This window comes from Prorops nasuta, unplaced genomic scaffold (genome assembly GCF_024137725.1).
Source record: "Prorops nasuta isolate Cenicafe-Biocafe unplaced genomic scaffold, Cenicafe_Pnas_1.2 PNAS00004, whole genome shotgun sequence".
Lineage (NCBI taxonomy): Eukaryota > Metazoa > Arthropoda > Insecta > Hymenoptera > Bethylidae > Prorops > Prorops nasuta.
Window position 1 is genome coordinate 10,634,907 of NW_027116801.1, and position 17,085 is coordinate 10,651,991.

The 17,085-nt window shown below is 32.5% G+C and overlaps 1 protein-coding gene across 1 annotated transcript; it reads left to right on the plus strand.

Moving 5' to 3' along the window:
* Positions 1–1,472: 1,472 nt before the first annotated feature.
* Positions 1,473–16,432, plus strand: LOC136772415 (uncharacterized). Its single transcript, XM_066725371.1, has 6 exons — positions 1,473–2,196; positions 11,027–11,489; positions 12,816–13,018; positions 13,682–13,741; positions 13,836–13,939; positions 14,643–16,432. The coding sequence occupies exons 1-6, from the start codon at positions 2,125–2,127 to the stop codon at positions 14,890–14,892; spliced, it is 1,152 nt and encodes a 383-aa protein (XP_066581468.1). The 5' UTR covers positions 1,473–2,124; the 3' UTR covers positions 14,893–16,432.
* Positions 16,433–17,085: the final 653 nt, after the last annotated feature.

A 17,085-nucleotide genomic window follows, 5' to 3' on the forward strand; every position in this document is an offset into this window, starting at 1 on the left:
TTAACTAGATACTGCTTTCTGTGAAAGTAAACGATGGCCATCGTTTGTCCACACTACTTCGAACGATTTGGTTACTGGTGAAATTGATTCAGGACAAGAAATTGCAGCAAAAGAATCACTTTTCGAGCATGGTCTCTTTAGGTAGTTCTCTCTCTCTCTCTCTCTCTCTCTCTATTTGAATCATAATAAACAAAGCTTACAGGGTACAAGAACATAAAAAAGTAAATATTTTAAAATACATTCAAGAAACACGATATTATCTCCATGGTAAATCACTTTTTAAAAAAATATCTCTAAATTTTCCTCAAGCATTACAACACAAATATACATTTTTACCTTATACAAGATTGCTAAGAGAAATTTGAATAAAAAGTTAATAATAGTTTAATAATTTTACTATCGATTTAATAAATCATAAAATTTCAATTAAACAGTGCACAGCAAAAAATACACTTCAAACTTACCGCATTGATAATCCAATAAATTTATGCTTTATATTCAGATAGATAGCTAGGGGAAAATTGGATGAAAAGTTAATAATAGTTTAATAATTTACTATCGATCTAATCAATCTGAAAATTTTAATGCAGCTATGCAGCAAAAAACAAGTTTCAAACTTAACAGTTTGATAAACCAATGCATTTCTGCTTTGTATTCAAACTGAAATCTGAGGAATATTCAACAAAAAGTCATCAATTACTCCTTTGCTCGTTCTGCTTAAGATTTTATATCGATTAAATCCTCAGTGACAATTGAGTTGCACTTTAACACAGGGTGATGATTATTTCTCTTTCTACAATATTGAAAATAAACCTAAAGATTAATGCAATAAAAAAATAAGAGTTAATCAAGAAACCTCCGAAGTATATATAAAAATTGTCACACCAAAGCTTTGTCGCACCGATTTAGCAAACGTCAAAGTGACACGTGAAAAAAGTGGACAAAAATCAAATTAGCTCTATCGATTAATTGGTTTCAGTTGGAAGATTAAAAAACTTAATGAAATAGGTGAAGAAGGCTCAACTATTTCGTCATTTTTCAATTTGTACAAAGCAAGGTCATTAGAAGTGTAATTGAAACAATTATCCATCCAAATTGATTCATCAACCATCGACTGTCCTCACTCTTTGCTTCCCCTGTCAATTTTGTATAATTTATATCTGACTCAACAAACTTACACATACCACACAAAACCATAAATTATATCATAAACAAAATACAATATCACACAACAATAATCTCGACTAGTGAATTTCGAAAATGTAAAAAATCGAGCTTTTCAAGGTCAAATAAAGCACCAATCGCATTAGAACGTAATGTGCGAAATAAGAGATGGAGAATCACGAAACAGGTATATTTCAACCTACGCTGTTCCCCCTCTCTAAGGTCATCGTAAAGTGGGGAGTAAAAAGTAGCTACTAACAGAAGTGGCAAAGACTCGAAACTCATAAATGAAAGGCATCGAGTTGGCATTGAAGTTCGAACGCTCGACATGTATCGATTCGCTGAATCGATTTAGTCCATGACTGAGAAGCGAGTTGCACTCGTCTGTCTTTGTCTATTTTCACCAATATATATATATATATATTTACAAAATTGTAATCGCGCGGTAGAGAATGCAGAGAAACGAACGAGGAGCTTTGCTTGTGTGTAACACGTGTGGTGTAACATTTGTGTGTTTGTATAGGTGTAAGTAAAGTCCGATGTCAATTCGAGGGAACAACCGGCCTGGCCGCGTTGATCACTGATCAGTTGATTCAGTTGTCGAAAAGCAGCCGCTCGCATCGACACGCGACTCTCGAGTACGCGCCATTTTCTTTGAGAGTTTTTATAATTTTCTAGGATCCGTACATCGATCAGACTTTTATTAGTGCGCGTGTTTTCTATTCTTCGACTTGTTTATATTTTTTTCCTATCTCTCTCTCTCTCTCTACTCGGCCTACTCTATATTTTTCTCCCTCTCTCTTTTCTCGACGACGTTCTCTCTTTTTGCCGGCCGGCCTCGTTCTCCCTTACTCCGTCTGACAGCTGACGGTTGTTTACACCTGAAACTACACGTGACTCTCACCAGCCAGTCAGATCGAAGGAGACAAAGAAAAGCCTGCACAGAACCAATCTAACAAAATGCTACAAAACAGCCGAAATATCCTCATCTCCAAGATTTTCCTCCTATCAGGATCCCTCTGGCTGTTACTGGTTAGTATCGAGTTTTTTTTAATCAGGATTCTCATCACCACGTGGGACTGTTATAGAAAAATGTGGTAGAATGTTTTTTGAAAATTAATTAACGAAATTTTGTATTATTGTTTTTAATCGTCGAGTTTTATCGTTATTTTATTATTTATTCAGTGTTAAATGCGATCGATCAATCTGGGGTAGAATAGAGTGCTTTGCATAATCAAAATCGAGCTGATTATTTTCAGCAATCACGCATAAAATTATAACTTGTAGGATCTGATAATTGGTGTTGATTGATTGATTACAGGTAGAAAATTTTCTCTTATTTAATTAACTTTATCCGGATCGAGGCTTGATTACATGATCAATTGATTCAAAATAACCATTCGACTGAAATGATACGTGGTATAATAGCAAATTATCGCGCCGGACAACGAGTTTCTATTGGTTCTCCCTAATAATATACAAAACCGGTGCACAATGTTGTAAACAGAAGCTCTGTATTCTCTCGTTTTCGTCAATTGTTCGACAATTTTTTACTTCGTTTATTCCAATTAAAAAATATTGATAACTCGATAGCTATTTAACATTTTGGCGGGAAAATCCTGCCACGTGATTGGTCAACTTAAATCCTTTATAGTTTGAAAATTAAAACTCGTACATAAAAACGAACAAAAAATTCACATTCCAAATAGTTTCAAGAGTATTTTGTTATTAAAATAATTCGTAAATGTTGTGACACCCTATACATGTTTATTTATCTGTAAATATGTTGTAATTTTTTTAATTTACTTCACAAGCATTAAAGAGGCTTAGATATTATCGATATTAATTGAATAAAATCGGTAGTATCAAAACCCTGATGAGATACGATAAAATACCTACAATTTGTAGAGGTAAATAAATAAATATGCAGAGCATTAATAGATATAGCTATCTATCCATCAAAAATCTGATCTTTTTCAGTTGTAACAAAGTTTGAAAGTCTAAACTCTAATACCACTGCTAGACTGTTAATCAAGGCATCACAATTTTCATTTTACAAGAATTCATAATCATTTGGGTTTTTCCTATATCTTCCTATACAATTATTACTATTGACTATTTCAACTTGTAATTAATTTACGTCCATTATTCTTGTACCATTCGTGTTCACTAAAGTTACCACCGTCTGCTTTGTCTGCGAATATCGTTGACGGGTCAGTTGATAAAAATAGCAGCTCATTTTTGTTTAATCATAACAGACAAAACAGTTACTGACGATAATTAGACCGAAGCGAGTGATTAAACATGCTTGATCAGTTGGATCCCTTCGTTAGTCATTTATGATAAAAATAATATATACATAGATAGACGATATACACATGTGGTCACATTTCTATACTCGAATAATTGAAATCTTTCATTCATTTGTATTAAACCTTGATTAACTTTGTCTCGAGTACCTATCTTTAATAATTTGAAAGAGCAGAATAGATAAGTTTTTTAATCGGACTATAGTATAATCATCGCGAAAAGAATCTTGTGTTTGCCAAACGTGAACGATAATATAAATCGTACAATCTAGCAGAATTCGAGCCTCTCAGGAAGTGTCTACTTGAGATAATCTATTTGATTTGATTATAATTTAAGTACGTAAATGCAAATTAAAAGAGAAAAATGTGTAGAAGATACTGATTAATTACTGACACACGTGTGTAAATAAAGAGGAATTAGAACCTCTTGTTCTACTATCAAATTAAATTTAATGCCATCGATCAACGACTACCAGCTTCTCAAAATATGCTGATCTGCTTTTTATCAAAAATTTAATAGAGAACTGAACAAGTTTTTTATTTATCTAGGTTACAATTTTTCTTTTTATAGAATATTTTTTGCTTTCAAGTAAAAAATGAATTTTTTTAGTTAAATAGTTGAGAGTAATTAATGGAACCTCTTGTCCCCTTGTACAGTTAATTTTACTGTATTTGATCTTGCAGATTTTTTTCAAACACTGTTAATGGTAAATTTCCATAGTTCGTTCTTAAACTGGTCCGTACACTAAACATAATCACTGATAAGGAATCCTTATTATAGTTTCTATAGTAAGCATCTGAAAAGAGTGCCAATATTTCCAAGATCCACACTAAAGAAAAAAATTAAAGCTCGTATATACACAGCTGCCAGCATAGAATACAAATACATAAAAATGTAAAGAGGTCAGTCGAAATCAAAGATATTTTTTTCAATTGCATAAATCTTAAACTGTTCAAACATGCGAAAACCGATCATTAGATCTTTGATCCGGACGATTTCTGGTAATCAGTAGAGATAAATAAATGCAATGCGCAGGTGAATTCTGCTATTACGCAGAAAATCAATATTATTCTAGAGAAATTAATTTCCTCTCAAGATAACGATACTGAGACAGATATTTAGAGCAAATATTGAAAAAATAGTTTAGATTGTATTTTCGTATAACTTAAATTATGCGAGCTGTCACTTATTTTATTTACTGTTCTACAGATTCATTGTATAACTTGAAAAATAATTTGAAAAGAAATTCAAATGTGCTTTATTAACACAGGTGTTTGGAATAAATATTGAAGAACCAGTTAAGATTATATTTTCGTATAATTTAAAACATGAAAGCTCTATTACGTGTTTTACATATTACTCTACAGATTCATCGTATGACGTAACAAATGATTTGAAAAGTAATTCAAGTATGCCTCGTTAAGTTATTCTTAATAAACAATGCTGGTCGTGTTTTACCAGTTGTTTTTGAGAAAATTTATTGATAATTCTAGCAACGAGGGCTGCTTGGTGAACAAGAGTTTATATGGTAACTTGGTTCTCTATGTCGAAGTGCGTTATTTGCGTCAGGTCTAAACAGTCATTGAACGATAAAGCTTGTGGACCTCGGTTCGTAACGGTGTATATCTACGTGCACCGTAAGCGATTCGATGAATTCAATTCTTTATTTGCGATTTACTAGCTCGATTCTGTTTCTTACTTTGATTTCTCCTTTCCACTCTTTATTACACATTTTTTCCTTTATATCTTCTCTCTCTCTCTCTCTCTCTCTCTCTCTCTCTCACACACACACACACACATATTTGACCTATTTACTCTTTGTTCCACATTTCTCTTCTATCTCTCTCGTAGTTCACTTTTTCTGCCCGAAAATATACACGTATACCGAATATCCAACTGATTTATGATGGACACACAATTCTTTGAATTAAAATACCACGTGAACTTTATTATAAAATTAATTGATAATACTCGATATAATTAAAACTATTTACTGAAATTAGGCATCTGCAGGCTGAATATGATTTCCTTTCATATTCAGTCGTCTTGTCAACTTTGTAAGTGAAATGCACAGAATTATAGGGAATATATAGTATATAAAAGGTATTATGCCATTAATTACTTGAAATTTATTTTTTTACAAAGGTAATGAACAAATAGAAATATTTTGGGTAAATTTGGAAAATTTTTAAAGAGAATATAAAATAAAGCAGAAAATTTAATGATTGCAATAAAATTGTATAACCACGAAGCAGTGAGAAAAATACTGTATGTGCAATGGGTCAAATAAAAAAAGCATTGACTGATTATTAATTAACATCGAGTGGTGTATTTATAGTTGTTATTTATATTTATAAGACAAGCTTAATATTGTTTATGCTTTTATCAGTTATTAAAAGAAAAATACAACAATCCAGAAGTCAGACTTAAAAATATAATTAACCACTTTGGGTGGGGGGGGGGGGGGGGGTATTTGAGCATAACGAGCACTCGAAAAACTTTAATTTTCTCGCAAGATGAGCTGTCACGTAACTGGCGTAACTCAAACGTCCGATAATGCTGCGTGTTGTAAATATATCACACAGCCCAGGGTCTGGCAAAAAAATGTCTTGTTTACCAAGCAGTTTTTTCAAATGAAAGGCTTCCAAATCTCCTCCTTTCCCCCCTACAGTCGAGTATTTTTATTTTCTTTCATAGACCATTCAGTGTTACTCGACTGAAGGCAGCCAATGTTATTGTTGACTACTATGCGTTCGCGCTTGAATTCCTCCCAAAGGACATTTCCAAAGTATCTTGGAAACGTTGCATAAGAAACTCTGAAATAACCTCGGTGTCTCGAAAGAATTACCTGGAAGTTCATTCTTTATCCGTTCCTCGTGCAGTATCGCTGGTACAATAATTATAGATTTAAAAAACTGCGAATAAACAGTACGCGTGCTAAATTTAAATACACACGTGTTGAACCGTATAAAAAACTGCCACATAATTTAACTAAAAATTAAAAAAAAAATCGATTCTCAAAAATTGTAAATTAAATTCTATCTTCCTCTCAATACTCTTCATGACATTTCTCAGTATTTCCTACTCGCAGTCGTAATATACTCATTTAGAGACGAGGCAATTTTTGAAAAACCCTGAAAAGATGAAGACAGCTTCTCAGCGGTGCATATGAATTTTTTGGTATTTTACGGGCTCGACTCCACGCGGTGGAACGTCTAGCAAGGAAATAGCATATGAGTGCATGCATGTGAGAAATCGTCCATAAGAAGCCAAGTGATTCCCAGAGTACAGAAACGCCGGCGAAATTGCGTAAGAGTTGGATGGAAGTTGTCTGAGCAGATTAGAGATCTCACTCCGAGCTATAAATATATCCGCCTCCATTGTGACGTTCATCCACTCGACCGTCAAATGTATACATGCGAGGCATAAATCTTGAGCAGGAATATTTTTGCAAGCTGATTCCTCACATTTTAATCATTTTTATTCGCAACTAGATAAATAATTACTAGAATTTGCTGTAGTTTCGTATTACGGTGCTTGTGTGAAAGAGAGAGAAGAATAAAAAAAAAGAAAAAAGCATATTTTTATTGTCGGCATGAATTAAAAATTATTTACGAGGAACGGCTTCTTGGTAGTAATTGTTGCGAGGAACGATTCCACAATTACACAGCGAGTTTGATATATGCAAACGTGTATACTAGGACAGGTGTTCTGTGGCGCTAACTCGTTGTACTTGTGTGTGTGTATGTGTGCGCACTAATGCATTTTAATCCATGTGTATATATGAGCCACTAATATACACTCTTTCGTCAGAAATACCTTGCTTGATTCTAATTGCTCGTTATTAATGTCATTCTCTAATTGCTACCTGCAATAACTTCACTGTTTTATTAATCGTTTATCAAAATTATTTGTCCTCTCTGACTAAAATTGTTTTGTCACACTTTGGATATTGGATTAATACGATCTTTCACCGTCATTCGGTTATTTTATAGTGTAAATGATTGCATCAAAGAGGTATTAATATAATCTAATGTAGTGGGGAGTGAGTTTGTGTATTACGTATTTGATTCTAGTTACGTAGCAATAATATTGTGATACGTCTACAATAATTAGACCTCGAGACAGTTTGTAGTCGAATCCCAAACTCATGGCATTTTGCTATGCACAAATAATCAATATACATGCGTGGTTTATTTAGGTGTAAGGAAACAATTTTAATTTAATTTACTGGATTTTTTATTCGTTTTTTCAGTGTTTTCGTGTTAATAAAATTTAAGGTAGATGAGGAGATTCTAAGGTGAAGAGATTTATAAGGATTTTTTTCTTGATTATAATATTTTATTAAAAATTATTAAATATTCTCATTTTTTTGGTAGAAGCCTATATATTTACAGGTTTTAAGTAATTTTTTATAAGTATGAATTCTAGGGGGTCGAAGAGTTCAATCTGGATTAAAAAGGTGATCCGGGGATTGAACAATAAACTGAAAATTCAGGGGGAACAAAGTTTTGGAAATTTGTTTTAAGGAAAGCAGCGTGGAATGGATATAGTCGTAGAACGAGGGCTGGAGGGAGAAATATATAGGGTGACAAGTTAAATTGGTCAACTGAATATTTTTGTATTGAATAAACGAATAATTATGAAAGAAAAAAGTTGCTGTCATCTTTAAATATAGTCGTTAATTAAGAAATTATGGAGGACTAAAAATTGCTTAATTCGACGTTTCTGATTGGTTGAGAAATCCATCAATCTTCTTATATTGATCAGACTTCGTTAAAATACTCAGATCAGTATGAAAGCTTCAATTTAACAATTTTTAATAATTAATATAAATTATTCAATAAAAACTAGATTAAAATATAATGTAGCAAGTTTATTCTCACATTTTTTCGTGTCCTAATTAAAACGTTTAGTCACATATTTAACTGACCACCCTGTATAATTGACTCGTTACAATTTTGATCAGGGTGTATCAAGTAACTAGGTGTATGTATACGTTTTGTTTGAGGAAGTCTAAGCAATGCTGGTGCATTGTTGTTTTGAAAAGGCGAAAGCTCAACTGGCTGAAATAGAACAGAGAAAGCGATCGAGTCTGTTTCGCTAAAAGCTATATATATAAACCAAGGAACACTATTTTAATTAGACATTTAATTTATATTAAATATAAATCATCGATACAGCTTTTTAATAACTTCTGTACTCTTTGCATGTATCTTGCAACATTAGAACGAGTATCTCACTGGTTTTATATTTAACCTTTAATTTATGTATACAAAAAAATGTTTACATATACACACACATAACACAATGTTATTTTATCGAATTAATATTTTCACTAGAAAAATAAAGGAATTTATTTTAATATTAATCTCGAATAAACAAAAAGTAAAGTTGTATGAATAATAAATATAACAACTTTATACTATTATCATAATATAGGGAAAACTTGAGTTAAATGATTGTGCTTAGAATATAGAAGTTCATAAAACTCATCTACAGTATAGCACGCATGTTTAATATCGGAAATAACTTTTAGCTATTAAAAGGTTGATCCTAGATAACGGGGTCCCGAGTCTTTAAAGTGTGAACCTAATAGTTTGCTTCACAATATTATGCCGTAGGTAACAGGTCACTGAGGTTGTCGTATTTAGTTTATAGCTGAAACTCACATTAGACTCTATTAGAACAAGGCATCCACGGTTATTCAATAGGTACATTTAATAATCTTTCATCCAATAGATTTCCCCCTATTCCCCTTAATAACTGCATACGTGACTGAAATTTAATAAGTCGAGTCTTACGCAGATTTCTCTCTCCTAATTAGAATTTTATATTTTTCTAATAATAAATTATCGTTTGTTAAATTAATAAAATAGAAAAATAATTTTTAAATAAAATTAATTTCTGCTTTAATAAAAAAATACAGAAAATCACAATTGTTTAAGTGTACGATTGTTATATAAAGATTGATCATATAGAAATTTCTGTCTTCTATTAAAATATTATTTTTTATATAATAGTTTTATATTTATTCTCACCTTTATGATTGAATTTTGCATTATTTTAACATTTCTTTAGACGTTTAGATATTCTTGCATTGCATATAACCGCCACAGATTTCCGACCTAAATATAACGAGACACGTTAGGAAACACTTGCGAAATGTCAAATTTAATTTCCGCAAGAAGGATATATTTTATCGATAAGAACGAATGACGAGGGGTGCAATGCGAGCCCACATAATCATTTATGACACACATCAAAGTTTTGCTGTTTTAATGATCGCAACGAACTTTAGGAAATGACCAGACTAAAATTTTATCCATTTCTCTCGATTCAGTCGAGTTTTATCGTGACAAACGTTATTTCGATAATGCTGATCAAAATAGAAAGCGCAAACCCTCACTACCATTTGCGAATATTATTCTCTCCACATGCTTTATACGTATACACAATAATTCTATCTTATCAGGAATACCACGACTGTTCAAAGCTTCCCCCTGGGTGGCTACGCCCACAGTTATTTTAACGCTTTACTTTTAATGACAACTAAAAACGTTGCTTTTACAGAAATATATATTTTCTTTGATGTCAAACAACCTTGCCAATTATACTGGTAAATCTCTCGGTAATGAGGGCCAATTAAAGATTAAACTATCGAAATTTTAATTTTTTTGTATTTGTCCATTTTGTTAATTTAAAAAATTAATGCATTTTTTTTTAAATCATAACGATTAATAATTATAAAGAGTTGTCTTATAGCGACAAAAAATAGTGCTATTGTGTACTTTAATCATTTTCAACTGTATTAAAAAAGCTCATTTTTGTTTTTATGGAATATATACTATATTTTCAAATTATTGAACGAGAAACTAATAAAATTATTAAAGTGCAGTGGTAAATTAACGAGGCAGAGTTTTGAAATAAAATTTTACAGTCAAGCTAAAGGGGCACACTGGCCGATCAAATAATGTATTTCAGTAAATAATCATAAACGCTTCGAGTTAGTCAGGGCATAATTTAGTAGTCGAAAAGCGTTTCACTGGATTATGCAATGCCATAGTGGCTTATCTAATTTATGATTTATTTTTCTTGTGGCTAAGTATGACTTGAAAATTTCTATTAAATATAAACGCAAAGAGAAACGGAAACGTTCGATATTCGATAATTATAGGTACTCCTAAGGAACACTTGAAAAATTAATGAGAGGAAATTCAGCCTAAATAAATTTTCCTCTATGGTCAACTCTGATAAAACATTTGAATTACGTACTCTAGTATAAAAAATAAAACAAATACAAATTTAATTCAAATACAAAACGTTAATTTTCTTCAAGATGAAAATCGTATGGTGGATTTTTTGCAGCTAAAAACTTTATTCAATTTAGACCATATACTTTTACACTTTTTATATATATTTCATTCTTCTTCATATAATTTAATACCATAATAATTTCAGAATATAGAAAATACAATCATTAAAAATCTGTAACGTTATAATCTCGTTTATTGCTAAATATAAAAATTGAATAATCAATATTTTTTTGCAGTTTCTTCATGAATGTCGAGGACGTCCCTCTGATTTCTGGTATGGATGGCCTGGTCCTGTAGCAATGCCTTTCGATACACCTGATCAAGGAACATGGGCCATGGGACCACAGCAAACGTCCAGACACAAACATACACTGATTAATGGCGAGAATCATGGTCATGAGGCTCACGAAAATGGTGAATTTTCTGGAGCATCCTCGTTTTCATCTTCGTCCCACCCTTCGCCCTCGACAAGCTCCAAACACGAGATTCGAAATGAAATGGTCAACCCCTCTGTTACTCACGATCACGTTCATACGTCGTCAGAAATTGCCTATGAAACCAGAAAACTTATCAATCAGGACCACGACAGTAATGGCGAAAAATTACCAACTAAATCCCTACAGAGACCAGGAACCACTGCACAACCTATGACCAAAGCTCTTCCAAGTCAGAGGATATTGTTCCAGCAGCAAAACCATTGTAAATGTTTATTTTTTATATTTTCTTTAAATTTAAATTACGAGTCTTTAATTATTATATATTTTGCAAAAATAATTTGTTTTTCAATCTTAATGATAGACCTTTATTTATAAGTAACAAGTTTTCTGACGATCATATAATGCCAAACACAATTTCACATATTAACTTATAAATGTTAAATCATTTCAGATATTGCATAATTTTCGTGAAAAATATACATCCCCAAAATATATAGGAGAATACCTTAATGCATTACATCTGTCATCATGTAAAACGAGATTTGACCTTAATATGTGTTATAATTATTTTATAAACCAGAAAATTTTCTAAAGCCCAATAGGACCTGACTGATTTATAGCACAAGTTTTATATTTTAAAAATAGTACAACTATTATAAACTAATATTCGTCGAATTATTTTAATGAAATAATTTTTTGGAGCTCGATCAAGAATCTCGGTTAGGATTGATGCAAATGTAGCAGATGTCGATCAGTCGGAGGTAATTTCAGTAGTCCCACATCTTGGTAAAATTGGCTCTGCACATTTTCTATATATATATGTAATAACTATAATATAGATATATGCCAAAGGAATATATTCTCAGGCAGGACCCTATCTCAGCAATCCCTACCCTCCAGCTGGCACCTTTTACACCAGGCTTGCGTTTTCCATAATATTGAAACGACTCCAGTATGTATTTTCGCTTAGTGTTTCATCCAGCTTTTTTGTCGACTCCCCCCCCCCCCTTCCGTGTCTTCAGCTCATACCGAGTTGAAAAGTGCGCCGCCTCTCGGATCGTAAAAATTGTGTTTTCCTTACTGCAATTCCTGTAGCAGTGTCGCTTGATGAAAATGATCACACTCGCGAACACTTTGTTTGCACGCACGCTTGGACAAAGTTTGGATAGACGCTTGGGCAAAGACCCCCCCCCTCCCCCCTCCTCAACCTCTTATCAATCAAACTTGCGCTCGGAGTTTTTCACCAAGCAGCAACATACTTGGCAAAGAAAAAAATTCATCAGGAAAATTTACAAGATCTTTCTCCTATAAATATTGAAAATTTGTTTTTCTTCAAGTTCCACGAGAGTTTCGAGTAATGAGAATCGAATATTTCAACCCTCCGCAATTTTTCAGGCAAGCCTTCCACAACTTAGTTACCCAGTTTCACCCCACTTTTGCACGAACGTCTTTGGGTATAACTTTATTTTCTCGCCCGGTGAACTTATTAGGAGTATCTATACTGAAAATTTTCCCATGTCAAATTTATAGAGTTGTTTTTTTGGTTGATATTGAGATTTTTTTTAAAGCGCAGAAATTTTCTTTTCAGATACCCCAACGGAGGATACCATACAGTCCGATGGGAAGATTTTCTTCCCTGATGACAGACCGGTTATCCAGAAGAATCCTTTGAGACAAGCTCCGATCTGCAAAGGGAAAACATATTGCGAGGACGCCCCCTACTACCCTGAAGACGTGGTGAACACTGCAGTTCGCATGGACAGTAGTCTACCAAATCTGGCAACTGTAGATGTTAGTAGGAAGACTTTTATTGATTTTTCTAAACGCAATCAACGAAATTCTAAATCTGCAAAATAAGAACAGGCTTATGCTCATTTTTTATAAAAATTGTAAATATACATAGTTGCTACTCAATAATTAGCAATCTCTCTCTCTAGAATTTTAAATATAGAAGAAAAGGATTTTCAAAGGAATCTCTCATAACAGATTTAAATCTGAGATGGTAATTAAAAGGTTATTCTAGTTTTCGCTGTGGTAGCCAGTAATTAGCAGAAGAGTTCCATAAAAAAAAGTCGATAAAAAATCACTGTTTAATTAAAGACGACTTAAAAATTACATATCGATTACGTTTTTTTCCAGTATAAATAAGAATAATTTAATTAAAAATTGATAATTTTGAGAAATAGAGAATCTACTTTCCAATATCTACTGTTCGTAACTTGACACGTTTTAATAACAAACGCAAGAAATGTAAAAAGAGAATATTCTTATATATATATATATATATATATATAACTAGAATTGGACTTATCGAAGGATTCGCAAGTAATTTAACCTTGCTGTTATAAAAAAGATTGGTTGCGTAGTAGAATAAAATACAGTAAGATTCCATTGATATTTAAATTACACGAAGAAGCATGAATAATATTATTTCTCTTATTTTTTATTTCTCAGATAACAGAAGTCGTGCAGAGATTCGATATAACCGACGATACTCCACTTTGCCTCTCCACCGTAAGCAAATTGTCAATGCTTGAAAAGTCTCACCTCCATAATTATTATTCAATCATCCATGACATATTATTCTTTTCTCCTTTTTATATTCCAGGAGCAAGTGATATATCCAAAGTCCGCTGAAAGCCGGCGAAAGGAGTGGCTGTTCGTTGTGAATCAAGCAAACTTTACTCAAGGCGTGCGAATTGAGACCTGCATGTAAGCTTTAATTAATTCTTAAGTGAAAGTACCAATGCATTTCTATTAACACTCCGAATGTGGGAGTATCTCGTCAGTGCCACTACCTGAATTTCCATCCTTAGCACTCGAGTCATCGGGAAAATAAACTAGAATTTTTTTAATTGCATTAGTCAATGAATGGTGTGCATAAAAAATAGTTAATCTTGATGCCTCGAAAAAACTACTTTCTTCCTAACATTTGCTTCCCTGTACAAAGCACATTTAAAAAACGTACGAAGCAAATACTTTTTATTCACACCACCCAATATTATTAATAAAAAACTTTCCACGATAAAATTTATCGATTCGATGAACAGCTCGTTTATCGTACTAATCAATCGTTGGACGATCACTTTTAATCAGTATTGCGAATCAAATTTTTCTCAGTGCATAACACACGAGTTCCTGAAAGTTAGAATAATAACAAAAGTAGAAATAGTAGAGTACATCAATGATACCAGTGACAAAGACGAATCGCACTAGAAACATCAGATTATTTAAAATACTCATCCATAACAGTATTGATGTTCCAGAGTATAACTGATATCATATAAAATTAGAATAAAAAAAAAACTATATTTAAATTTGTTTTCATCATTTGTACAATACACTAAAAAAGTACTACCAAAATCTTTGACCCAGAGATTATATTTTGACCGAAGGAAATGTTGACTGCTTACAGGGAGGAGAACAGCGAGTGTAAAATATTCGATTCTTTCGCAGAGGGTTACAAGACCATGTGCAAGCAAAAATACATATACAGACAGTTAGCAGCTGTATCAGTGGATGGTAAAGTCATACCGGAAATGTTTCGATTTCCGTCCAGCTGTTGCTGCCACGTAAAGTTCACAGGGAACTCCCTGTCGAGGATGGCGATGGGCTTGAGCGGTCGGAACCAGACGCCTGCCAATAGGAGCCAAAAGAGCAAGTGAACCCGTAGAAAATCTGTCATGACGTCACAGAAAGGATCACGCGACGATGCTTGGCAAGCTTTTTCGCCTTTCCTCCCTTTATATGGCGGCGCCCCAACTTGCTTCGAGTCATCCCCCCTCCATCGTTCTCCAAATCCACCTACGATTGAATTTTAAGCCCCGCTACTCCCTCCCGTAAAAAATTGCGTTTCTCCCCCTTTGATCCTTCCTTTTTTTCGCTGCCAAAGTGTAACATTTAATAAATGCATATTTGCGCACGTTTGTGACACGTCGTCGCGAGATGACCTTGAAACGCTGGAAGGATGGATGTCCCTGATCGATGAGGCTAGAGGTAGTTTTGACGTTATTTTCTTCGAGGTAGGAGTATCGCGAATGTCGATTTATAGCAGTGTATTGCGATGCATTGTTGAATTATTTGTTTATCGAAGGCTGGAGGGGATAGAAAAGTTGAAGAGATTGGGCATTTTTTTAATAGACAAATTATGATGCGACGCTAAATTTCAAAACAGCCTCGACTATTTCCATACCTCACAAATATTCGCATTTATTTTTAAGATATATTTTTATGTTTTCATTTTATTTTAAGGGGAAAATCGAAAGGAGAGCAGGGGAGAAGGAAAATGACGTATGAATGTGCACATATGTTGAGGGAAAAGGGTCACTGTCGTTTCATTGAACATATTCAATGGCACAGGAACTGTTGATGAACAATGAAAAAAAAAAACGAAAATCAATTACTATTCGAAATAGTATAAATATTTATTTAGTTTCGTTTTAGGATTAATGTATAATATAGCCTGAGAATTGCAACACCATTATGCATCTAAACAATAATTTAATTAAATATTTTAGTATTAAATAATTATTATACTAGTTATAAATATATGTGTGTATATATATAAGTATATATGTTTATTGCGAGGATCCTATATACCTAACGAGAGTGACCCCTTTTTCGTAATTATATTTTTTTAACCTTTCCCTTCATTCATTAAAAGAAACTATTAAGCTTGACCAATTGGTTATTTAAAGTAAAGCATATTTAGCCAACTTAAAAAGTTTCTACTGCTTATAGAGCAGTAGGAAATGATACTGTGTTTTCATAATTAAACTACTAAATGTATTTTAAAAAGTAATGCTTTCAGAAAAAGAATATTCTGAATATTGTAAATAAAAGCTATTTCAATATAAGGTTTTTTATACCCTGTGCACAATCTGCCTTGTCGATAAAGATTCTTCTGAAAGGGAATGCTGGACATAAAAAAGGGATAAAAAGACCTAGAAAAAATTTTCGTGTTAACAAGACTTCAACAGCTGTACGAGGAGAGCTCTGGCCAGATAAACGTGTGTTAATGGTAGGAAAAATTTAGATTTTACACACAGCTACAGGCAAATTATCTGTTTGCCAATTATAACTTATAATTGGATTGATCTATATATAACACAACAATTTTTGAAATAACCTAAGATAAACTAAAAATATTCCAACGAAATTGTCAATTTCAAATATGTAATTTATAATGTATATATATATACTAAGTAATATTAAAACTTTGTGATTTTATTTTACCCTCTATGCGTACGTATGTCGTGACAATCAGGGTTATCTTTTTACTTTATTCTACTCGTTTATACTATTATGATAATAAAATGCAATGATATTATTAAAGGGAGTAGTAATTTAAAAGCTTTCAACAGAGATCGATATTGTTAATTAAAACAATTTTCAGGATACGTATCTAAACAAACTAAAATTGTAAAATTCACATTACACAGGTTTAGCAATGATCATAAGGCCTTATAGTCTTTTCAAACTGTCGCAGATATTAAAAAAGGAGTTTTAATGTTAATATTTTAATTTCAGTTCAGAGTTTTCAAATCGTTTCTTAACAAAATATTCGATATTAAAAATGATTAAGTAATTATTTGTTAAAAGGGGAATCAAATTTAATTAATCCTTCTATTTTAGAATAAATTCATTTGGTGAGTAAAAAGGTTTCAGTAAATTATCGAGTTCTATATTCAACAGAGAAATGAGAGAAAGTACTTAAAGACTGATCCCCTCTTCAATATTATTGACTGCTAATAATAAAATGTATAAATGAAGAGAATTGATTACTATTCAATTATAAGTTTTTTCTCAGTTAAAAGAAAAAAACTCTCTGTATTTAATCTCCATACTTTTTCCTAGAT

What these genes read in the sequence shown, in the direction of transcription:
- LOC136772415 (XM_066725371.1), top strand. Translation starts at nt 2,125, where the DNA reads ATGCTACAAAACAGCCGAAATATCCTCATCTCCAAGATTTTCCTCCTA. An exon ending in GATCCCTCTGGCTGTTACTG is followed by an intron (nt 2,197 to 11,026) that starts GTTAGTATCGAG and finishes ATTTTTTTGCAG; the next exon opens with TTTCTTCATGAATGTCGAGG. An exon ending in CTCCACTTTGCCTCTCCACC is followed by an intron (nt 13,742 to 13,835) that starts GTAAGCAAATTG and finishes TTTATATTCCAG; the next exon opens with GAGCAAGTGATATATCCAAA.